Source organism: Gekko japonicus, unplaced genomic scaffold (assembly GCF_001447785.1).
Source record: "Gekko japonicus isolate JY-2015 unplaced genomic scaffold, Gekko_japonicus_V1.1 scaffold1944, whole genome shotgun sequence".
Taxonomy (NCBI): Eukaryota; Metazoa; Chordata; class Lepidosauria; order Squamata; family Gekkonidae; genus Gekko; species Gekko japonicus.
Window position 1 is genome coordinate 78,178 of NW_015169231.1, and position 26,459 is coordinate 104,636.

Here is a 26,459-nt window from a genome sequence, read left to right on the forward strand (position 1 = left end):
CAGGAATGGTTGGGAGCTGGTCTTGAGGCCCAGTCAGGCCCTAGGCTCTTTAGCGAAACTGAGCTCCTCATCTGCAGTGACCTGGGCTCCAAGCCCAGAGATTGGATGCAAGACTTCTCAGTGCACGTGAAGCCAGTCCGTAGTTCGGAGTCTGGGATCTGAAGTATGTGGTATTAAAGGTAGGATGAACGGCAGGAAGGAAAGCGTCAATCACTGTTCTCTTTGTACAGAGCAAACTTTACTCTCTTGGCTTCAGTGCTCAGAGAGAAGTGATCCATCCTTCACATAAATGTTGGTGTTGACCTTAATACTTGCTTGAAATACTTTCTGGGACAAGGTCCCTGGTGCCAGAGGAGAAGCAGAGGAATGACACTCACCTGGGAACGTGAGGTACTCATGCCCTGGGGCAAGGGCATCTGTTACCCTATCCCAGTGATGGCGAACCTTTTAGAGGCCGCGTGCCCAAACTGCGACCCGAAACCCACTTATTCATTGCAAAGTGCCAACACGGCAATTTAACCTGAATACGGAGGTTTTACTTTTAGAAAAAAACAACTCATACATTAACGTAAGATGATCCAAGCAAAGTAAGGAAAGCAATCCCAAATGCTTTCACTTACTTAAAATTATTTGGCAGAGAATTCGACACTTTTATGATGGCCTGGGCCTGGCTGGGGCAATGGCACGCGTGCCCGCAGAGAGGGCTGTGAGTGCCACCTCTGGCACCCGTGCCATAGGTTCGCCACCACTGCCCCATCCTCTGGCTAGGAGGATTTAGCATAATGCTCCCACACACAGCCAAATGCTGGGATCGCACCCAGTCATCAGCAGTCACCAACGTTACCATCTTTACCAGAGGACTAGGGTGGGACCACCCAGCTCTCCTTACAAGCCCTGCTGCAAAGCAGAGACGGGGCTTTCTGCAATGGTGGCCCCACACCTGCTGAATGTCTACCCTGTTCTCTTTTAGGTCCCGGGTTAAAAAAATATATATCACTTTTACCCAGGCTTTGACATTGTTTTCAGTTTGCTTTTGGTCTGAAAACCCGTTTTATGAGAATCGTTTTAGGCTGCCACATGCTTCCGTGCTCTTGCTGGGCTTCAAATTCTTCGTTAATTTCAACGGTTTCATGACTTATTTTTCTTTGTGGGCGGCCTCCAGCGGGTCTCCAAAGAGGTGGCACCAAAGTTTACTAAATAAATACGTAACAGAGCTGAGGTTTTTTTAAAAAAATCCCTCTGCCCTGCATTCTTATTATGCACCACTTAGGGCCAAACGATGTTTGGCCTTGGGTTGAGTTTGGTATTCAGTGTGCCGGCAGCCCTGCAATGAGGCAAGTAATGCCCCCCCCACACACACACACCGGTTGTTTCAGCTCAGAAAAACAGAGTGGAGGAGGGCAGCTCCCACAATGCCACAATCATGATCTGAATTGGACATCCTGATACGCTTGAAGAAGCAGGTTCCCGTGTGGCAGCCAGGAAAACCAGCCTGAGACATTGGTTTCTCACCTATTCAGAAATACATCATCTTTTAATTGCACTTGTTTTGGAGCTATGGGAGAAAACAGTATCAGGTTCCGCATATCAGGCTTCTTTTTTGCACCATGTTGCTAATTGACAAGTCCTACTTTTCCCCATGTGCCAAAGAGGACAACATATTAACAAACTGATAAAAAGTGTTTTTAAAAAAAGATACAAACAATGCAGACAATTAAAACCGACCCTTTATGGCACATTCTCTCCCTCCTCCTGTAACAAATGCATGGGAAAATTTCAAGAGAAGAAGGTCTGCCCTTAAGGACCACTTGGAAACTGCGGACGGGGACAGAAAGCCACAGAAGAAGAAGAGATTGGATTTACACCCTGCCCTTTGCTCGGAGTCTCAGAGCGGCTTACAAACTCCTTTCCCTTCCCCTCCCCACAACAGACATCCCATAAGGCAGGTGGGGCAGAGAGAGCTCTTTCAAGAACTGCTCTTTCAAGGACAGCTCTTGTCAGAACTATGGCTTGACCAAGGTCATCCAGCTGCTGCAAGTAGAGGAGGGGGAATCAAACCCGGTTCTCCCAGATCAGAGTCCGCGCACTTAACCACTACACCAAACAGGGATTTCTAATGGGAGCTAGGTGGAGTATGTTAGTTTCCGGGTTCAATTCAAGTTACGGGTTATCACCTACAAAACCCACTGTGGCCTAGGACATGAATATGCTCCGCTCTGCTCATTCAAGCCAAGTACTCTGAACGTGTCACCCTGTACATTGTTAAGAGCAACAGTTTCTTGTACCATGGTATCTTCTGCTGTGGCTCCCATCTGGCGCAATGGTTTTCCTGACCCCGTTCTATCATCCCACAAAGTGTAAAACGGAATTGTTCTGGAGGAAAGTTTTATAAAATGAGTAGGTTGTAGTTAATGTCTGAGGAATTCAAGGCAGGCCTCTGTTGTACATATCGTGAAGTTCTTATTGCATTCTTCTCTCGTTTTGTAATTCAGCTTTATTACACTGTTTACTGTACGCAATATACTGTTTCACGGCATTGTTCTCCAATCTCGTAATCCTGCTTTATGTTTTGTATTAACTGTGTTTTAGCGTGTTGTTCTCTAATTTGTCGGTTGTAAATATAATGTTCTTACTGCATTGTGTTTAGCTGTAATCTGGCTTGCATATTCGTGAGGAACGCAGACTAGAAATGATGTGAAGAAATAGTCGTAGAAAGCAAAGAAAGCTGATAGGAAGAAAACTGATTCATTTGAAATGTGGTGTTGGAGGAGAGTTTTACGGGTATCACGAACCACCCAAGTAGAGGAGGGGGAATCAAACCCGGTTCTCCCAGATCAGAGTCCGCGCACTTCACCACGACACCAAACAGGGATTTCTAATGGGAGCTAGGTGGAGTATGTTAGTTTCCGGGTTCAATTCAAGTTACGAGTTATCACCTACAAAACCCACTGTGGCCTAGGACGTGAATATGCTCCGCTCTGCTCATTCAAGCCAAGTACTCTGAACGTGTCACCCTGTACATTGTTAAGAGCAACAGTTCCTTGTACCATGGTATCTTCTGCTGTGGCTCCCATCTGGCGCAATGGTTTTCCTGACCCCGTTCTATCATTCCACAAAGTGTAAAATGGAATTGTTCTGGAGGAAAGTTTTATAAAATGAGTAGGTTGTAGTTAATGTCTGAGGAATTCAAGGCAGGCCTCTGTTGTACATATCGTGAAGTTCTTATTGCATTCTTCTCTCGTTTTGTAATTCAGCTTTATTACACTGTTTACTGTACGCAATATACTGTTTCACTGCATTGTTCTCCAAACTCGTAATCCTGCTTTATGTTTTGTATTAACTGTGTTTTAGCGTGTTGTTCTCTAATTTGTCGGTTGTAAATATAATGTTCTTACTGCATTGTGTTTAGCTGTAATCTGGCTTGCATATTCGTGAGGAACACAGGCTAGAAATGATGTGAAGAAATAGCCGTAGAAAGCAAAGAAAGCTGATAGGAAGAAAACTGATTCATTTGAAATGTGGTGTTGGAGGAGAGTTTTACGGGTATCACGAACCACCAAAAAACGAAAAATAAAAATAAAAATGAGTGGGTTCTGGGTCAAATTAAGCCTGGATTCCCCCTACAAGCTAAAATGACTAAACTGAGGCTATCATACTTTGGTCACAGCAAGAGAAGACAGGATGCACTGGAAAAGACAATCATGCTAGGAAAGTTGAAGGTGGTAGAAAAACAGGAAGACCCAACATGAGACGGATTGACTCCATAAAGGAAGCCAAGGCCTTCAGTTTGCAAGACCTGAGCAAAGCTGTTAATGGTAGGACATTTTGAAGGTCATTAACACATAGGGTCACCATAAAACGGAAGTGACATGACAGGACATTACACAGAAACAACTCACCATGGAAAAAGAACAACATAAGGAAGATCACGGCTGCTTAGGTGCCTGGTAGGCACTCACCCCTCCCCTTGCACTGTGGCCCTAGTTAGGTGATTTAAACCGCTCCGAGCCCTCGGGAAGAAGTGGTATATAAGCTGAATGTGTATGTATGTATGTATGCATGCAGGGGTCATTTCGTAAAAAAAGAGGTGCAGGAGCTCATTAGCATAACTCATTAGCATAACTTATTTGCATATGGCACACCCCCTGACATCCCCGGAAGTGTGTCAGAAGGCAACACCCACCGCTCAGGCTCCACTGGACTGTTTTGGATTGCTAACTATTGGGGGGGGGGGACGCGCAGATCTGCCCTCACAGAGGACGGAGAGCTTCTACCTGAATAAAACTAGGTCTTAAAGGTGCCACTGGACTGTTTTGGATTGCCAGCTATGAGGGGGAGGGGAACGCACAGATCTGCGCTCACAGAGGAGGGAGAGCTTGTACCTGAAGGTGAGCCCGGGGGGGGGAGCTCTGCAACTTACTTGGCTGCTTCTTGCTCCTCGTGGCCTGACTGAGGGCTGCTGGGAGTAGGAGGCAGGGCTTGTTGCATGTGCCCACCCCCTGGGCTCCTTATTACCGGAGCTCTGCTCCTGTGCGCTCCTGCAGGAAATGACCCCTGTATGTATGTATGAATGAATGAAATAAAGAGGCAGAACTGGGGATCTTTGGTTTCCCGTAGAACATGAAAGTATGCCTCTACTCCCTTCTTGTTCCCGTGCTGGAGAGAAAAGAAACCACACCATGGTGTACCATCCAACGTTGGCTTTATACTACACAATGGATTGCCATATACTTAGGCTGGTTCTATATTATGATGTTTGTGCATTCCTGAATTAGAGTACCTTTACTGAGAAAACACACAAAACCTTTAAGGGAGGAACTAAACGCTGAAAGAATAACTGAAAAAAGCAACACCAGACTGAGTCCCATCCCCATGTTAGCTACGACTTCTCTTATGCCCTAGTGTCATAATGCCAGCAGAAGATGCTGAGAAGGACTGGAGAAACATAGTCTAATAACATCAGAATATATAGATTGTGGTAGACATTAGAGAGGGGGAACTCAAACAGGGCTGCTTTGTTGCCCTACTTCTTGCTGGAAAAGTAAATCTATACCTAGACTGGTGCCCTCCAAATGTTTTCAGAAAGTGGTTGGGGCTTCTGATTGGCCCCTGGAGATCTGATTGGCTGCGGAGTTTAAAATAAAGTTGCTTCAGCAGCAGCTCCAACCACAGTGTTGGCTTTATTTTCTTACTCCTCTTTCCCAGTGTATATTTGAAGTTGAACTTCTCTGCACTTGAACTTCCTCTGGGGGTGTCTCTGTGCTCCACCTCCAATGGCTGCCATTTTGTGGTTTGGCTCCACTTCCCATGGCAGCCATTTTGTGGTTGCTTCCACCACCCTGTGTCAGAACTCCAAAGATGCCCACAGGCTCAAAAAGGGTGAGGGCGCCTTAGCTAATCTGTGATCTGAAGCCTATGCTTTTGTTCAAACCGCTTTCCCTATTAAAGGAGCGTATTTGGTACAAAGGCATTATCTAAAGAGTGTTGTGATTCCTATGTTGAGGTTTTTTTTGTTCATTTGTCATATTCTCACCGGCACTCAATGAACCACTGGCGGATCTGATCCTGCAGACTCTCTTTGATGTCAGGGCCTTCAATTTCTTTCACACGGTCTTTGATGGATACCAGAGCTTGCTGGTAATCTGACTCATGCTTCTCTTGGATTTCACACCTTAGATTATCCACCTTCTGGGCACGAATCAAAGAAGCACTAGGTCTTTGGAAGTGAGCGGGTGGGATCTGAAAAAGAAGCAGGAATAGGCATAGGCATCAACAACATGTTTACCTATACCACATTTGCTCCTTGTGTTATTTCTGCATTCCTCTGTTGGTCACTTTAGAGGTAATTTCTTCAGCTTTTTCTGAATGAGCACACTCAACACAATGAGATCTCTCCCTGTTTGGACTTGCAACAATGCTACAGAAGAAAAAGAAGAAGAAGAAGAAGAGATTCTTTCATGAGGAAAGAATGACTCAATCCATTGTTTTCTTTTTCTTTTTTTCCTTTCCTGGAATTATTCACATTACATTTTGCTATTAGCTCCACAGGGATGTTTGGAACTACACTGGATCTTCTAGAGTTGACCCATCTGGTACTTGAGGTGCCTCCAGTGGTAGATTCATGTTATACGTGGTCAATGTCCTGTTCTAATGCTCCTTAAGCATTCAAAGCATTATTTATTTATTTATTTATCTATCAGATTTATACCCCGCCCACCCCCGTAGGGCTCAGGGCGGCTTACAAAGGCAAGATAACCTTGCTACAATAAAACATAATATACTTATAGTTTAAAAACATACTATACGTCTTAAAATCCAGTCCTAATTCAGATAAGTGCTCAGTGTTCTTCAAGGACTCCAAAATCCAAAGATGACGGAACCATTCCAAAAAGTTCCTGGTGGACAGTCTATGGCTTCCGTATTCAGATGTTTATACTCAGGGCCTCTTCCAGCCCACCACGATGGTGATATAGTGGGGGGCGGCGGCCCCTACTCAAAAGCCTGGTGGAAGAGCTCCGTCTTGCAGGTCCTGCGGAACTGCATTAGATCCCGCAGGGCCCAGATCTCCCCCGGGAGCTCATTCCACCAGGTAGGGGCCGCCACCAAAAAAGCCCTGGCCCTAGTGGCAGCCAGCTTTACATCTCTGGGGCCCGGAATAGTTAGCAGATTTTGGGCCCCAGACTGTAGTGCTCTCGGGGGGACATACGGGGAAAGGCAGTCCCTCAGGTAGGTTGGACCCAGACCAGATTATGGAGAAAACTTTTGAATCGTTAAGGAAGCAGGATCAGGATAGAATTAACCAGGATGCTAAACAAGTTCATTTCTCATTCTCTCCACCCCTCCATTTCTCCTTTGATCTTCAGTATCTGGACAGGAGATAAATGTGCTTGCTACATTATTCATGCAGCAATTGTAGTTATCATATAATAAAATGAATATGTTAAACACAGAAAATTGCATCATAGGAGAGGACTCATAGCTTTGTGGTGGAGTGCATGCAGACGGTTGCAGGTTTGCCTCCAGGCACGTTGAATTATAGGAATCGGATGGAAGACATCTCTTGACTGCAAATCTGGAGCACACCTGCCAGTTGGAGTACACCAAATCAGGCTTGATGGGTAAATGATCTGACTTAGTAGAGACAGAAGGTGGTACACAGCATGTCCTTGCTCTATGGTATGCTGTGTGTGCAAAACAACAGACAACTGGTCGTTATTTTGGACAAATGTTCCCAGACAAGTACCAAGATAGTAAAAGCTAAGGACAACCATTTTTGTGAATGCTGAGCATATGCAGCCTCCTGGATTTATTCTCATGTTGTATACAAATATTCTTAGCATACAGATCATGCATTTGCAAAATGAATATATTAACTATATTAGATAAAATGAATATACATCAAATGAATAGATGTGATGGCTTTCATGAGGAAGGAATGACTCAATCCATTGTTTTATTTTTATTTTTTTTCCTATCCTGGAATTATTCACATTACACTGTGCTATTAATTCCAGAGGGATGTTTGGAACTACACTGGATCTTCTAGAGTTGACCCATGTGGTACTTGAGGTGTCTCTGGTGGTAGATTTCATGTTATATGTGGTAAATGTCCTGTTCTAATGTCCCTTAAGCATTCAAAGGAAACAGTGCCTGGTTGGATTTATTCTTCATCTCAATTTAATTTGTTAGAAATTAAGAAATAAAAAGACCTGCTCCTTCCCACAAACACACACACACACGCCACGATGGATGACTGTTTTAATGTTTCTGTGTCGATTGCCAATATTAAAAACAATGCTTCGAGTGTGGGATGCTTTATGAAGGCAGGTGAGAAGACTGCTGTTTGGCAAATGCTCTGTTTGTCCGTATCAGAAGGGTGCCAAATATTTTTAAATTGAATTTCCCAATGTTTGCACTTCCCATTGGTTCTTTTTAATTAGAGTATTGTTTCTTAATTTCTTTGCTTAATTTTATGTGCAGTGTTTAGTCAGTTGTTTCCTGGCCTTTTTTTTTGGCAGCTGGTGAGTTCTTGTGAGGAAATCCACTTCCCTTGAGAGGGGAAAAAACCATCACAGGACCAAAGTACTTTAATAATAAAAAAAAATGCACTGCTGAAGTTTCCCATTATTTTAATGGCCTCCACAAAGAATAAGCTAAGCTACTTGTAAAGCAGCAAAGGGAATGAAAATGAAAACGCTCAGCTATCTTGCTGGATTTATTACAGCATTTAAAGAGACTATATTTGTTTTTATCTGCCATTGCAGTGGTGGACATTTGAGAACAATTCAACACAAGGGGACACATGGAGCGGCCTTAGACTGAATCGCGGCACGGGCCTGTGTAGCCCAAGACCACCTGTTTTGAGGGCCAACACAAAAGTGACACAGATGACAGATCTCCATCCACCTGTTAAACATTTAAACGGTGCATGTTGCAATTCCAAATCCCATTGGGAAGAGGGGATTTAGCCCTTCAGCCTCCATTTGATTTTGCTGACCACAACTGGGTTTTCTGTGCCACTGTTAGCATCTTTAAAAAAAAGATGCACATTTCTCCCCCTTGCAAATGCTAATAAAGGTGCAAGGAGCCTAGTTTTGGACAGTGAAACCAAGGGAGGGTTGAAAGGTTAAAATTGTCTCTTCCCTCCCTATGCACAATCTGACTCTGGGCTGCATGCAAAAGCCAGTTTGGTGTAGTGGTTACGTGCATGGACTCTAATCTGGGAGAACCGGGTTTGATTCCCCACTCCTCCACTTGCACCTGGCTGGATGTGTCACCAAACCAACAGCACTAGCTTGAAGCAGTTAACGGAACTTTGTGTACAAATCAGGTGAACTCATATTTAGTATTCTGAACCCTTAATTTGTAGTTTTATTCCTTAGAAGAAGGGATCAGGAAATGGTAAGGCAGTCATTTCTGTACCAGAGAATAACCAATCAACATGAGCTGTACACTGGTAACTCCTAGCCAGATTGATAACAATTGACAAGTTGGTAGGAAATCATATTAAGCTCTAATCCATCTGAGTAATTTTTTTTTCTTTTGATACGGTTAGGTTAACTTGGGCTGTGGTCAGATGTTCCATTTGGCGCGGTCAGGAAGCACTCCTGTTTCATTCACTGGTATTTGGCATGGAGTTGCTCGATCACATATCCCAGTATAATCTGTTTTGGTGCAGGCGCAGCCCGTCACTGCGCAATAGATGGCACGTTTGGGCGAGTGGGGGCTTTTTTGCCTTTCTGCGGGGCAATCAAACCCCCCCACAAAGAGTTCCACATGGAGTTCTCCATGGACCGATTATGCGGTTATGCACATATCGCTAAGCAGGGAAAAATGGTGGCAAGTCAGGATGGACTGAGCTGTCCATTCCAATGGCCTGAGTGAACGCTTGAGTGATCAGACTAGGGAAAATCCATCCATGGTCCATCGGCAAGTGTTAGGATCAGACTTTCCCTGGTATCTTTTAACTCTGTTTCTGTGGCAGGGCAGGATGGGCTGCCAATGACTGCAGGACCTTTCCCAGATGTTGCAGTCTGATTGTGCACTTTAGATCCCACAGGCATTCGCAGCTAAGTTGGATCTAAAGGCGTGTCTGACCGCAGCCTTGGTCTATCAGTTGTTGTTGTTCAGTCGCACAGTCGAGTCCGACTCTTCGCGACCCCATGGATCATCTCCCGCCAGGCCCTCCTATCTTCTGCCGTCCTCTGAAGTTGGCTCAATTTCATGTTCGTTGCATCGATGACACTGTCTAACCATCTCATCCTCTGCCGTCCTCGTCTTCTTTGACCTTCAATCTTTCCCAGCATCAGGGTCTTCTCCAGTGAGTGCTCCCTTCTCATTTGGTGGCCAAAGTATTTGAGCTTCAGTTTCATTATCTGGCCTTCCAGGGAACAGTCAGGGTTGATTTCTTTGAGGATTGACTGATTTGTTCTTCTTGCAGTCCAAGGGACTCTCAAGAGTCTCCTCCAGCACCATAGTTCAAAAGAATCTATTCTTCGGCGCTCGGCCTTCCTTATAGTCCAACTCTCGCAGCCATACATGACTACTGGGAATACCATTGCTTTGACCATGCGGACTTTTGTTGGCAGGGTGATGTCTCTACTTTTTATCATGCTGTTTAGGTCTATCAGTACTCTGTAGTTAAATTGACATTTCTTGTTTTATCTAGTCAGACTTTCTTTTCCTTTTGAGAATCACATTAAGAATTATTCATAGGGGGGTTTTTACACTGCCTTTTGAGAATCACATTAAGAATTATTCTTAGGGGGTTTTTTACACTGTTCAGTAATCTGATTTTATGTTTACCAATTGTTCTGTTTATTCAAAAACAGCAACTCACTGGAAATTTTCTACTTGGTTCAATTTATGACTCAAGGAGGGGACAGCTGTTTCTGTATAGATCTGAAAGTTTGGGAACTGGGATGCACTCTGAACCTAGAAGAACTTATTGGCAGATCAGGGAGACCTCTTTCCAACAAGCACATAGTTTTGTCTACCATCAAGTTTACTGGTGAGCACAAAAGCTTGCATATCACTTTCTGATTTTGCTGGGCCCTAATAAGAGGATTGTTTTACTATCTCTGTACAGAATTCTTGTAGTAGATGAATAGGGGTAGTTGTGCTTTACTAATAGGGAGGCAGGATTGTCAATTATGGCTCTAGAATAAATGAGAATGCAACTAGATGAAAATGCTGAACATCATGACTCTCCAGCATTTCAACTAGTGGGACCTTCGGGCACCCTAAACCAAAGAAAGCACCTTAGACAGCCTAGGTCTCCCTTGCTTGAAAGCCAGTCGAATCCGACTCTAGGGTTGTGGTGCTCATCTCCTTCTCCAAGCCGAAGAGCCAGCACTATCTGAAGACATTTCCATGGTCATGTGGCCGGCATCACTGGACGCTGAGGCACACAGAACGCTGTTACCTTCCCACCAAAGCGGTACCTATTTATCTACTTGCAATTTCTTGCTTTCGAACTGCTAGGTTGGCAGGAGCTGGGACCAGAGACGGGAGCTTACTCCGTCATACGGCACTTGGGTCTCGAACTGCCGAACTACCGACCTTCCAGTCTGCAGTTCAGTGTCTTAACCACTGAGCCACTGCGGCCCCCTTAGACAATCTACCCAGGTATTATTCTGGAGCGTCTAATGCAGAGTTTCTCCTGAAGAGGTGTTTCATGTTTCTATGTCGAAGTAATATCTCTGGCCGTGCAAAATATAGATTTGTTAACTCATCCTATGAACAACTAATCACTCCACTCATTTAAAAATAAATCTGTACATATTTGGTATGTACTGCTTACTTAGTAGTATATGATCATCACATCAGCAGTAGAATAATACATCTTAATGAAGGCTTCCTACTTGGATAGATACCATTATGTTTACAAGCTTTCTGTAGTTAATGACCCAAAACTGAATAACGAAATTCACATATTTAGCTAGGCCTTCTGTCAGCAATAATACGCCTATTAATAATGGATGTTGCTGTAAAAATAGGATGCAAGACGCGTGCTGAAAAATAGGACTAGATGGCCCATTAACTTAAAATGCTTATCTAATGTTTGATAGGCTTTGTCTTAAACTGTTGTTTAAATTAATAAGGCAAAAGTGGACATTCAGCTACAAGAGGGTCCTTTCCAGCCCATCAGTCTCATGAATGGCTGGAGGGCTGCTCTGCGCTTTGTTCTCTGGTTTTCACAAAAGCTACTAATCAGTTTCAAGAAAACGGGCATCAGTTAAGTTTCATGCATGATGGTCAATGTGGGTCTGACATTGCTATTTCAAGAGCTCACCTGACCAAAAATGGAAAATGACATTCTTAGCACCTGGCCCTTGATGGCCTGCTATTTTTTTAAAAAGTTATACTCCTGCCAATGGGATGCCCAATGTAATAAACACATTTTAATGTGTGTGTAAAGGGCCGTCAAGTTGTAGCTGACTCACGGCGATGCCACCAAGGGGCTTTCAAGACAAGTGGAAAGACAGAAGTGGTTGGCCACTGCCTTCCTCTGCAGAATCTTCATTGTTGGTCTCCGTCTCATGTACCAAACCTGCTTAGTCGCCGAGATCTGATGTGAATGGGCTATACCATGCCACCGTCCCTCCCAAATACATTTTAATGCTTGAATATTAAGACAGAAGAAGCACTTCGCCTTCAATTAAATATGTTTTTAATGTGTAAGTTATCGCCCATGGAAGTAAAGCTACTTTCACTACATATAGTTTCCTTCTGTGAAGGAATTATCAATGCACAAGCTTTCATTTTCCTCCCCGTGTGACCGGGGCCATAGTTTCCTTCTGAGAGGGAATTATCAATGCACAAGCTTTCGTGCACACTGCTGACACGGGCGGCAAACTCAGGAAAGGTGGCTATACAGGCATCCCAGCAAGGGAAAGCATACAGTTCTAAAAACACTATTAAGTCGGGGCTGGACAGGGCCTTGCTCTGAACTTACAGTGAAATTCTACAAACAATTTGCTAGGAGAAATTGTGAATTGCTGACGGAATCCTGAGTTAGATGTTCCTAGGACTGCTGTCTTGGTTCACTCATCCATGAGGATAAACGTGTCTCACCACACAAACTGATCACACCAAATGAAGGGCTTGGAGACCTACTCTGTGTTTGGATTGACAAGAGGTGCCTTAACACTGAAAGGTTACTTACAGTGCAATCCTAAATAAAGTAACACAGTTGTAAGCCAGTTTATTTCAACAGAAGGGCATAACTCTGCTTAGTATATATTGGTCACTTAAACAGAGTCTTTCCAAGCAATGAAAAAAATACAGAAAAGGTAATGAAATGTTTAGAATCTTTTAAACCTCTTTCAATGTATCATTTGGAAAAAACCACTTAGATTGTCTATGGAGACTTCTGTTAAAATGGCATAGTATGCTAGCAAAGGAGATATAAGTCAAGAAGACCTTGGTTTGGATCTATTCTTCTGCCTAACTGAGCAACCGCAGGTAGTCTCAAGATACGCACACCCCTCCCTTCAATATGACAACAATATTGATCTCCACCATGCAGGGCTTCTTGTAAAGAGTGCAACTAGACAACGTATGCAAACCGCTCTGAACAATCTACAAGTGCTGCTTATTATTATTAAGCATAACTGAAAGCGAGCAGTCATACAAGCCAGCAGCTGTAAACAGACAAAAAGATGTCTCTCTGAAAGAATAACCATTTTATTATTTGGAACAAGGTTTTTGGGGAGCAGCCTACTTCATAAAGGGAAATGGCAAAGTAACACACACGTATAAAAAGCACACAAAGCAGATGAAATCCCAATCAACAAAATCATGAACACCGCAAAGAACCCTGGAGCCAAAACTGCAATTTTAAATGCGCACTTAATGAAACAGAATTTGGCCCACTTAGCTGTTTTATTTTTCCTGTTTGGATGAGCTGAAGAATAATTCATGCTCTATTTATTTATGGAACTCGAAATTTTGTTATAAGCAACCTAATTATTTCTTCAGCTACAGTTTATGTTATTACTGAGAGCCATTCTACAGGGAGACAAACTTTCCTGACTAGATGAAACACAATGATGTGTGTGTAATAAGTGGCTATCAAGTGAAATACTCACCGAGAGAGAAGATTAGTTATTTGTAGTCAAATATTTCCGTTTCATAAGCAAATGCTATATTAATCTCCATAAGTGATACAGAATTTATGTATTTTGTGTAAAGTGCATAATACCGTAACAGTGCTGCAGTGAACAAGAGCTTGGGACAGGCCGGGCATTTTAACAGGATTTGACTATTGCAGTAGTCCAGCTAGGTACCCCAAGGAGATGCCATTTATTTTAAACCTGAAGGACGTGGCCACAGCTCTAATGGAATGAACTCCTGAATGAAGAGCTTGTAGGCCAGTCTGTAGCAGAGCTTGGGATTATTTGCAACCCAGTGGCTCAGCCTCTGTGAAGGTAGTCTGTCCTTTCTGTGACACTGAGTAGCATAGGAACAGGGGCCATGGTCTTTCTAAAAGGTGGCAGATCCATCCAGGTGGAATGACAGTGTTCTCTGAGCATTCGAATAATGAAGGGCCCTTTCCGTTTTCTAGGCTGGCTTTGGAAAGACGATAAGAACAACCAGGTATTGGTTCAGAATGCAATCTAAAAACCGCCTCCAGGAGAAAGGCAACAGCCAGGGTGATTTCTCACGAGAGCTGCCTCGCAGCACAGCGCCGTTTGCCTCGACACAAACGTGTCAATTTCACACCCGAAGCTCCGGGGCTGCATTTGACTCGGGGCTTCGCCTGATTTCCTCCGCAGTTTCATGATCCTCAAAAAACAGGATCACGAAACTGCGGAGTGCTGCTTATTATTATTAAGCATAACTGAAAGCGAGCAGTCATACAAGCCAGCAGCTGTAAACAGACAAAAAGATGTCTCTCTGAAAGAATAACCATTTTATTATTTGGAACAAGGTTTTTGGGGAGCAGCCTACTTCATAAAGGGAAATGGCAAAGTAACACACACGTATAAAAAGCACACAAAGCAGATGAAATCCCAATCAACAAAATCATGAACACCGCAAAGAACCCTGGAGCCAAAACTGCAATTTTAAATGCGCACTTAATGAAACAGAATTTGGCCCACTTAGCTGTTTTATTTTTCCTGTTTGGATGAGCTGAAGAATAATTCATGCTCTATTTATTTATGGAACTCGAAATTTTGTTATAAGCAACCTAATTATTTCTTCAGCTACAGTTTATGTTATTACTGAGAGCCATTCTACAGGGAGACAAACTTTCCTGACTAGATGAAACACAATGATGTGTGTGTAATAAGTGGCTATCAAGTGAAATACTCACCGAGAGAGAAGATTAGTTATTTGTAGTCAAATATTTCCGTTTCATAAGCAAATGCTATATTAATCTCCATAAGTGATACAGAATTTATGTATTTTGTGTAAAGTGCATAATACCGTAACAGTGCTGCAGTGAACAAGAGCTTGGGACAGGCCGGGCATTTTAACAGGATTTGACTATTGCAGTAGTCCAGCTAGGTACCCCAAGGAGATGCCATTTATTTTAAACCTGAAGGACGTGGCCACAGCTCTAATGGAATGAACTCCTGAATGAAGAGCTTGTAGGCCAGTCTGTAGCAGAGCTTGGGATTATTTGCAACCCAGTGGCTCAGCCTCTGTGAAGGTAGTCTGTCCTTTCTGTGACACTGAGTAGCATAGGAACAGGGGCCATGGTCTTTCTAAAAGGAGGCAGATCCATCCAGGTGGAATGACAGTGTTCTCTGAGCATTCGAATAATGTAGGGCCCTTTCCATTTTCTAGGCTGGCTTTGGAAAGAAGATAAGAACAACCAGGTATTGGTTCAGATGCAATCTGAAAACTGCCTCCAGGAGAAAGGCAACAGCCAGACTACTTTATCCCTGTAGACGTGGAGGAAAGGAAAGAGTACAGAGCACAGAATTACTGGCCCTCCCTTGCTAAGCAGACTACCACTAGGAAGACTACTTAGGAGGGTAAGCACCTCAAACAGCTTCCCAATGAGTAGGGTAAGGACAAACGGAAGATTCCATGCAACTACTGGCAGTGGAGTCTAGTAAGATCCTTGAATCATCGTCATTTGGGTGAAGAGCGAGCAATCCCCAAGTTATTCAAGGAGCCAGTTGGTTATCCACAGATGGTTATTCCTTGAAGGTAAAAATATTCAGCTACCACTGTCATGCACTTGGCTGAACATCTTCAAACAGTGGAGAGATCAAAGCGCAACATTTGTATTGGTAGTAGGCATCTCACATGGCCTCAGAGGCTGACAGAAGAAAGCCAAGCACTTGGTATAATGGAAGGGGAAGGACAGATACCAGGGTCACCATTCTAACTGTCTTGAGTCCGATATAGTCACTGATTATCTCAGATTGTCGATGAGGTAAAGACCCCCATCCTTTTGGGGAATGCTGAAGTACGTGGAATAGAGCCTGAGGCTCCTCTGGGAAGGTGATACTACTTCGATTACCTCTTTTAACAGGAGGAAATTCAGCTCAAGCAAATGAATGGGCTATGGGGAGTACCCCTGACTGCTCTGGATGGGGGAGGAAAAATAAACTCTATGGCTGATCCCAGCCTGACGATAGCGAGGACCCGGTTGTCAGATGGTACGCTTTCCCACACTTTGAGATGTTGATAAAGTTGTGGGAGAGCCAACAGAAAGAAGTCAACAAAACAGTCAAAAATTCTGTTTGGAATTTTCAGATGTCTTTCGTCTGCTGAGATGCAAACTGAGATTTAGAGGAGGACGACTCACCTGATGTCACAGAGGAGGACCTGTGACAAGGTGAATGATCTGAAGAGGGGAAAGATGACACAAGTAGCCTTGACACAAGCAGCCAGTCCATTGTTTCTTATCTGGGGTATTATAAGTAGGCATGGGCACGAACTGGGAAAATGCAGTTCCGTTCATGGCATGACCAGTCTGTGAACACGAACCATCACGGTTCAGTTCATGAGGTTCATAACATGGTAGAACAGTCCCCTGTCATGCTAGAGACATGAAACTCGCAGGGGATCTCTAGATGACTATTGTCTACCTTCCTGCCACGGTTGGTGAGGACTGGATTTAAGAAGTCAGAGTTATGGCTGTTACAATACATCCACCATGTTGAGGTAGGCAACAGGGCTGAAAGTGATCACTGCCCCTTAAGAGCGCCACTTGGCTTCTCAGATGCAATATTTCTAAACAGACTGCAGGACTTTCCCGAAGGCACTCAACAGGGAGCAAGAAGAATCAGGTGGTCTGTTCACATGCATGCTAACATAGCACACATTCTGGAATATGGTGTTTTTCAATCTTTGCACCAAGAAACACTGAGGGATGGCCCGGATATCCTGGAACTCTTTAAGGAAATTGTTCACCAGTTTAAACCCATCTTCTCTAGTGATAGACCTCTAAAATTCAGAACCAATTCTTCTGCAGGCTGGTTTGATCGGGAGTGTAGAACACTTAGGAAAGAGCTTGTTTACTGTGCATGTCAGGTGTGCAACCATACACTTAGGAAAGAGCTCGTTTACTGTGCATGTCAGGTGTGCAACCATGAAATGGAGCCCTCCCTACTGTCCTTGTATATCTTAAGTCCGCTTATAAGAAGGCCCTAAAGCAAAAGAAGCATGCATTCGCTAAATTACAATGGCAGGAGCTGGGCCAGGCAGTCCTAGAGAGGAGGGAACCCCAGTTTTGGGAGCCGGTCTCTATGGTCCTGGGAGGCTCTGATCCTGGCTCAAGACTGGCATGCACATTTCGGTCTGATCTTTGGGATCCTTTCCATTCCTCCCAATAGGGTCTGAAATTAAACCTTTGAAATCAAAGGTTTGATCTCCCTTTCTTCTGGCAAGGGGAGGACATGATCCCCCCCAAAACTATTCAAATACTTCCCTGACCGGTGGGCCCCAGTTTTGACCAAGCTATTCAACCAGATCAACACAACAGGGGTCCTCCCCTGAGGGTGAAAACACAGCAATGTGGTCCCATTATATAAAAATGGAGATAAACGGGTTCCCAGCAATTAGTGCCCAATTAGCCTGCTGGATATAGTCTCCAAAATTTACAGCAAATACCTCTTGGGTAAGTTGGAGGACTGGGAAGCCTCCAACCAAATCATCTGCCCAGAGCGAGCAGGCTACAAAAAAGGGCAGAGTATAATTGATCATTGCCCGATCTTATACCATCTCGCCCTAAAATGGATGACTGGTCCTACCAAACATCTGTTTGCAGTTTTTGTGGACCTAAACACTTCAGTGGATGGGACCCGCTTTGATTGAAGCTGCCCGTTACAAACATCAATTCTACCTACTTACCCTTTGGTTCCACTCGGCAGTGTGTCCAGACCCTCATGACCAAGGGTGTCTCTTATGAGTGGGTGGTTGAGGACGGTCTGCTCAGAGTGGAGGCCATCATGTAGGCGGTGATTCCCTCCCCCCCCCATGGTCGTGGGGGGCATTGAGGTGCTGTATGTTCAATGTCATGGCCCCACTACTAACTGGCTCCAGCTGTGGGGCTCGGGGCCTGCCAGCCACCAGCTTCTACCGGCCAGTGGTGTCCTGATTCCTCTATGCCCCACAAGCGACTCGCAGGGTGGGGATGCTGTCACAAGGCAATCTTCCGAGGTCACCAAGGTGGGCGAAGGATGCAGCAGCACCCAGAGCAGCCATGGACTGAACCACTTCCCCACAGAGGAGGAAGACTCCACCATTAGTTTTGTCCCCTCAACTCAGGGCTGCCCCCCACCTAGCAACAACACCAGGATGGAATATTGCCACAGAAATGCCATGGATGCTGCCGCAGCTGTTCCTGCCAACACCGATGGAGCATCTTTCTCCCCCATTCAGCCGACAGGTAACTTTTCCCTTAGGGAGGCGACTGGTGGCCCATTGTTGTGCCACGGCCAACCACTGCAGCACAGGCACAATAGAGGATGGCTCTGTAAATGTCCAGAACCTGGCGCTCCACTATACAGATAACCATGCGAACGGACTGATAAAGATGTATCTATTCGCTTTTTAAATCCAATAAGTTCAACAGACGTTCGAAAAACCTGGGTTATAAATAAAAGGTTTACAAGTATTTTTAGACATTCTGTTTTAGTTTTAACAAGGCATTTTGGGCAGCTTTATTGCTGCCTCGGTGTTTAAGTGGCTCGTTTTACCCATAACTGTGACAGTTACTGATTGCACAGCTTATGATAAGCCACCAGCTTCCTTGGCATCTGTTCTAATCCTGGTTAGGAAGCAAGAAACGAACCACAGTTTTAAAAAACACCTTATTCTGTCATCACACAAACTGTAGTTTATCGAAGCCCTCCCGGTTTGCAGTTTTGGTATGGTGTTTGAGAGGAGGGGGAGGGAGAGCTGAAGCACTAGGACTTGCCGTATTCTCATAAAAAACGAAGGTATACTTGTGATATCTGAATTACTGAAAACATCTATCTTGATATAAAATTTACACTGTTTACACTAAGATTCATTACACGAGAGCTGGAAACAGTTTGAAAGAAGGCTCGTTGATTGTGTTTACATTAAATCCAGTCACCTCAAGTAAACAGGTTTTGAAGATTTTTGTATTTTCTTGGTAATGCTACTTTATGTCATTCTTTTTTTAAAGCCTCTTTCTGTTAACCACAATGTTGATGCTTCTGTTTCTCAATACTTCTCCTATAGTTTTCCACTTGGCAAAAAAAACAATACATGCTTAGCTGTTTTTAGCTGCAGCTGCTTGATCTTTTAAGGGGGGGGGATTGCAATGACTGTTTAAAACCCCCCCAAAACTAAGGCATTTAGGAATATACTGAAAAGTACTACTTTATCTAAAGTCATACACGATGCAGTTTGTGTTTGTGAAGCAGCAAACTATCTACTGCATATCATTCAAATCTGCCTCCCTCTCCAATGTCTGTTTTGGGAAACTGGGGTGTCGGGGACTACATTTCCCACGGCTTCAGTGTTTCTGGAATATTACATACCTCTTCCCTGACCCGGATGGCCCAAGCTAGCCTGATCGTGTTAGATCTCAGAAGCTAAGCAGGGTTGGCCCTGGTTACTATCTGGTGGGGAGCAGGGGTCATTTCCTGCAGAAAGCGCACAGGAGCGGAGCTCCGGAAGTAAAGAGCCCAGGGGGCGGGCACATGCAACAAGCCCCACCCCCTGCTCCCACCATCCCTCAGTCAGAGCAAGAAGCAGCCAGGTAAGTTGCAGAGCTCCCCCTGGCCCCCTGGTCCGAAACAGTCCAGTGGCACCTTTAAGACCAAGTTTTATTCAGGTACAAGCTCTCTCTCCTCTGCAAGAGCTGCATGTTCCCCCCACCCCTATAGCTAGCAATCCAAAACAGTCCAGTGGAGCCTGAGCGGTGGGTGTTGCCTTCTGACACACTTCCAGTGATGTCAGGGAGTGTGGGATATGCAAATAAGTTATGCTAATGAGTTATGCTAATGAGCTCCTGCACCTCTTTTTCTACAAAATGACCCCTGGTTGGGAGACCACCCAGGAAGTTCAGAGTCACTGTGAGGAGCCAGCCAACGGCAAACTGCCACTGATTGTCTCTTGCCTTTAAAAACCACTAGGGGTCGCCATAAGTCCACTTCAACTTGACAGTAGTTCCCACCGCCATATACCCCTGTGCGTTATCCTTAGGTCAAGTGGACGAGGAATTCTGCATACAAATGGCTGCTGGTTATGAAATTCCCCTGGCCCAATCTACCACCCAGAGCTAACACCGCAGTCTCTCTCCCCTCCTTAACAAAGAGGTGACCAGTGCTAGTCAGACTCTCTAGCTGAGGATCCTAGCAGAGGCCTCTTGGGATGACTGTCAACCGCCATCGGCCTGGCTTAACAGCTATCCTGACGAAGGACTCCAAGTCTTGGTGGCCTTACAAATTTAAGCAGGCTTTTCAATGTACAGTTCATCAGGTTTGCAAATATCTGAAGAGAAATCATACTATTGCCACTAGTATATTTTTAAAAAAGATTATGAAACCAATCCCTGTTTTTAAAGCAAATATTTTTTTAAAAAAATGTGTTGCATTATATGCTGATATTCAAGAGGATATTATGGTGGGTTTCGGTATGATTTGCCTTACAGCTAACTGAATGTGACAGAATAATCCAAGCATTATTCAGGGAAAATAAAAAGACTTCTACTTCTGTAGTAAAGGGATTTCTCATGATGATTAGAAATGATTACCCGTTATAAATTCCTTCCAAAATGAAATTAATAATTCCTTTCTCACGTGTCAGTGGTCCTTTGGGACAGCTTTATTTAAAAAAAAAAAGATGATTCATCTACTTCCTAAAATATAAGAAAAGCAAGACCTATATTTTTTAAAAAGTAGGCTAACACAATTATATCTCAAAGCAGCTTGATCTTTGGAACTTTTTCCTCAACATGTGAATTTATGCAGGATATCTGTTTGCTTCCCCCGGGTTCATAGACGGAAAAGATCACTAAGGAAAAAGCCAGAGTATAGATTAAAAAAAGGGGGAGGAAGGGCCATTTCTGTTCTGAATCAGCCCCATCATCTGAAATTTCCTTGAAATTGTGACTGTGCACATGGCCTCAGATGGCCTTGGGAGCAAAATATCTATGTTAGGACAGACTGTGATTGTAGCATAAGTATTCTTATTCTGAAATGGAAGGGGCTACTTAAAGCGTGGGAAACCCCGAATATCAAATTTAAATATATATTCCAAACATATACATTTCAAACATACAGTGTGCTACATAGGTCTGTGTATTTTAAACACTGTTTTAATGTTTTAATGCCTCCAAAAATAAAGCTAGGTGCCTCAACATTGGCCACCAGTTTTGGGATGATTATGGGTGTTGCACTGCTGAACATGAATGGAATCGGAACATCCTGGGCTACGCAGTCCCAGAGCTCCACGCTCCCTACTTTTTGCATTGGACGCAACGGTTGTGGGCAGGCATAATTCATCCAAGACTAAACCTAGGAGCCTCAAAATTTGGCCTCTAGTGTCAGAATGATGGTGTGAATTGCTTTGTACCAAAATTAAGGGAATCTGAACATCCTGGCCCAGGTTATCTCCAAATGCCTCCCCTCCCGCCACCACTGTTTTTCCTGGAAGCTACAGTCGACTGTACCAGGCATAAAACCATCCAAAAATAAAGCCTGGCTTCTGGACGATCACAGGAATGGCAATGCCAAACATGAAAGGATTTGGAACATCCTGGCCCACGCATTCCCCAGACCCCCACTTTTGCCCTGGAAGCTATAGTCATCTGTGACAGGCACAACTTATCAGAAAAACAGAGTTGCACTTACAGATGCTTCTCACATGCCCAGCTAGCACTGCACTGCCTCTCCAGGGTGTTAGCTACTCCTGGTCTGGGAAGACAGGGTTTTACTGCAAAGGAAAGCCTGTAGATGCCACTACAAGTTGGTGAGGAGGAGGAGGAGAAGAGGAAGAAGAAGAAAGAGGAGGAGGAGGAGATTGGTCTTATACCCCACCTTTCACTACCCGAAGGAGTCTCAGATTGGTTTACAATCTCCTTTCCCTTTCCCTCCCCACAACAGACACCCTATGAGGTACGTGGGGCTGAGAGAGCACTTAAGGGAGAAAGAGCCCTTAAGAGAACAGCTCTGAGAGAACTTATGACTGACCCAGGGTCACACCAGCAGCTGCATGGGGAGGAGTGGGGAATCAAACCTGGTTCTCTCAGATTAGAGTCCGCGCTCCAGACCACTACACTAAACTGGCTCTCAGACACACACACATTCATGTAGTAAATAAGGTACCTTTATAGGTATGAAACACAGCTTTCAATCATATATGATTATGCTATTTATTTACTTAAAATATTTCCACCTAGCCTCTATGTGGGCAAGGGACTGAAGGTCATACATGGCCACGACCAATGAACGATGGACAAGGGGGTGGGTGTGTGTGTGCTGTGCCAACGCTTCCTGCATCCCTACTTAGACACCACTTAGCTGTGGTCAAGAGTCCACTCGCTTCAGCTCTGGCCACCCTGCACTGCCACTAGCTAGGCGTCTAGCTTCTTCCTGATTTGGGGCCAGGAATACAGCACAAGGGTTCCTAGTGGCAGCATACTGGATATGTCCACTTTTTAATTAACTTGTTAATTTTAATTATCAATGTAAATAAAACTGTATCCATGCCAAAAAAAGTGCTTACAAACCAAAAACCATTTCACATATCTTATCATCTTGTTGTTGTTCAGTCCCACAGTCGAGTCCGACTCTTCGCGACCCCATGGACAAGATCTCGCCAGGCCCTACTGTTTTCCGCCGTCCTCTGAAGTTTGCTCAATTCCATGTTCGTTGCATCTATGACACTGTCTAACCATCCTGGTTAACCATCTTATCATCTACGTGGCAGTATTTCTAATTTTACATTTTCCTGAAGGTTAAACCAACATAAAATAATTGCCAATTTTATATAAATATATTTTGAGAATAAGCTTCCCACAAACATTCATATGCTGTATACTTATCCAACAGTATTGTAAACCAACTTTTGTGCAACCATGTATCTGAGATTTGATTTAAAGATGTGTTCTCAGTGGTCCTTTATAACGTAAAGTATTGGAATATTTTTTTAAAAAAATTGCAATTACTTAATATGATTCAAAATAAAAGAATTGGAAGATGGGACTCACCATCCCTAGAAATACCATTTCTTCGTCTCTAAGTTTCAAAGTCTTCTTCAACTGGGCGTGTCCACGCCAAAACTAAACATGAAAAGGAAGCCTAACATGATTAATTGACCTTGGTACAACTTCCTTTACAGGAGCAAGCAGGAAAAACAACAAACACAGGAAGGAAAAAACAACTTGTACAAATCCAGCAAAAGATCGTTTCCAGGTTGCCATCTGTGGGATTTTGGCACTGGCTTCAATCTTATTTGGGAGTGATTATTCTATGAATTCATGTGAACTTTGTTAACAAGTGATCTTTTACCGCACTCATGTTTTAACCCTTATAATACTTCCCTCATTTCATATAATCTTCCATAGGACAGTGTACATGGATGCTCTAGAAATAACTTCATTACACTGAAGCGTCTTCATGTTCTCTCATACGAACACACCAGTCTTTAAATGCATTTATAAGAACAGGGCTATCTAAAGGAAACCCTTATACCCTTCATCTCACAGTGGTATTTTCCCATGCTTCCACATCTGCAGAGAACGGCAGAAGGGCTGCATTCGATCATCCAGTCCAGCCCAGTACAAGAGGATGAGTCCATGACTGACGTTGCCCACCTCACTAGCTATATAACCCATCACACACACTCTGCAAGAGCTCATACCTCATATGAGCTTACCAAACACTTGCTAAGGCTTTGTTCCACCATTAGCAGCTAAATTCCACAGAGTGCAGGCTGCCTGCTTGTGTCCAGTGCTAATACGACTCTTCTGACAAGAGCCTGGCTTCTCTTCCTTGGACAAGGAAGGCTTTAGGCTTCTCCTCCTGTAACACCACCGCTTGGCCATTCCTCAGAACTTTTTGAGACTCACTGTTCTTCTCCTTCCTAATAACAATCCTTGCAAAGAACCCTTGAAAAGGGTTCATAGGCCTGTCCTTGACACACCTCCTTATAATGATCACTGTCCACGTAACTTGTCTTCTGGGTCTTTTAAGCATTGTCATTACTCTCTGAATCCTAAATGAGTAACTGCTGGCATGCAGATATGACGATACTGCCATCTATCCAACCACCCGCGGACTTTGTGGAATGGGATTTCCCATGGAGTCCCCTGAAATATTATTCCTGGGAGTCAATTGAGAGGAAGAGCACAGAGGACAAAGTGGGCATCTGAAGTGGGGAAAATCAGCGGAAATCACCACCCCCACTTCTACCAATATATAGTGTTCCATCAGATGAATAGCACGGTTAGATACATGCCAATATTTTACAGTAAGTTCTTACCACTGCTGGGTTTTTCAGGTACAATACTAGCTCTTATTGGACACAATGGCTTGGGTCCAATGACATACAATTGGAAACACCAATAGACTTAGCACAGTTCCACTTGCACAAGATCTTGTGCAGCACCTAGCACTTTCCTTCCAATAAATTATAATGGCCGGAGATTGGTTGCACAAAAACTTGTGCAAACAGAAATGCAAGTTGGGATACAATGTACGACTCAGTGCAAGCAGCTACCGAGGTCTTTTGCTTGTGTTTCTGTCTGTGCAGGAGCTCTAGTGCGAGCAAAAACTCTGCGCTGGACCCAATTCAGCCCTTCTTTTACTGCTACCTAGCCTGACATTTCTGCTACAGGATTTATCCCACGTACCGTTGGCAAGCTTCCTGTGGGACTCCTTCGCTGAAGCACCAGAGCTTTCATTAAAAATATTCCTTGGTTGAAGCGGAATCTGCAGACACACATTCCGAAAGCTCAAACCCCTGGGCCTTGCCCTTTTTATGCATTCCTCCAGCATGACATTCACACGCCTCCCAAAAACCTGGTGCCTTTGACAAGTGGCTGAAACCCACTCGGCAATCCGGAGTTGCCCCTTAGAATAGAGCTGAAACACTCCTTGCCTCACTTAGTGTAAAGCCAAGGTTCCCAAACCTGACTTTACCAGACAAGCATACAGATGAGAGACAGCACCAAGCCTCACAACTGAGAGGCTGTGAATGGCAGACTTCAGAATTTCCCACCTTCACTATCTCATCTAGAGATGTGAAGGCCCGGGAAAAAAACGGAAACATTCGGGGGGGAAACGGGGTTTTTCCGTTTTTTCCCTGAAGCCTTTTTGTTTTTTTCCGAAAAATTGGAAAAATTGAAAACATTGAAAAAGAAAAAAAATGATTATGGAACGTTTTATTTTAACATGATGAATAAAATATTTTAAGACAAGCTGTTCAAATATTTTCCAAATCATTTCTAAAATATATATATATGGTATCAGATTGATCTAATTTCTGTACACTGAAGACAAACAAGTCCTAGGTTACAAACTGAACCCTCCAATGCAAGAACAAGATGCATTTCTTCCTTTAGGAGGTGCGATTGTCAGAAGAAAATTAAAAAGTTTCAGTTTTGTTTTTGCATGTGGGTGGGTATTCTGTTTGAAATAATTTTTTGGATACAATATATTTTTAATATGCTAGTTGTGATAATTTCGTGCCAAGTAAAAATGTCCATAGTCATATTTTATGTTCCTAAAGTAACAAAATGACTTTCAATCTAGAAACGACAAAAGAAATGCTAATGTCGCATTTTTCCCATTTTTCCAAAAATTTCCGTTTTTTTCCGGGGGGGAAAAACAGAAAAAACCCGGGGTTTTTTCCAAGCTTCAAATTTCCGGAAATTTTACATCTCTAATCTCATCATAGATTTGAGTCCGAATCCCCACCTACATCTGGCTATTGATGGGGCTGACTCGGCGCTAGTCCTGTCCTCGGAGCTGCTCTGGCACCACACATCTGCCATCCCAACATACCCTCTACTTTGGAAGGAGGGCCTGTAACGGCCCCGGGCTTATGGAATCCACTGCCACTGAGAAAACCCCAAGAACCGTCATTTTCAACTTCTCCTCGCTTAATAGGTTGAGCCATGCCTGCAACTGGGGTTGCCGCATTCCAGGTGGGGCCTGGCGATCTCCGCTATTACAATTGAACTCCAGACAACGGAGATCAGGTCCCCTGGAGAAAAAGTCTCCTTTGAAGGGTGGACTCTATGGGCATTATAACCCTGCTGAGGTTCCTCCCCTCCCCAAACCCCGCTCTCCCCGGGCTCCACCCTAAAATCTCCAGGGATTTCCTGCAACCATCAAATTAATAATGACTACTAGCACCGGCTCAAGTGGTTAAGACGCTGAACTTCAGGCTGTGGAAGGTCGGTAGTTCAGCAGCTCGAGACCCGAGTGTGCTGCATGACGGAGTGAGCTCCCGTCTCTAGTTCCAGCTCCTGCCAACCTAACCGTTCGAAAGCAAGAAATTGCAAGTAGATA

The 26,459-nt window shown here is 44.0% G+C and overlaps 1 protein-coding gene across 1 annotated transcript in view; it reads right to left on the bottom strand.

Annotated features, from left to right (window-relative positions):
* LOC107114840 (IQ and AAA domain-containing protein 1-like) overlaps nt 1-26,459 on the bottom strand; it is a gene marked incomplete at its 3' end in the record, with an annotated part of 190,785 nt that overhangs the window by 77,701 nt on the left and 86,625 nt on the right. The window contains exons 7-8 of the mRNA XM_015416438.1: nt 23,153-23,224; nt 5,534-5,739 (exon numbers count right to left, since the gene is read on the bottom strand). Of these exons, the coding sequence (XP_015271924.1) occupies nt 5,534-5,739; nt 23,153-23,224 (278 nt within the window). The remainder of the gene's footprint in view (nt 1-5,533; nt 5,740-23,152; nt 23,225-26,459) is intronic.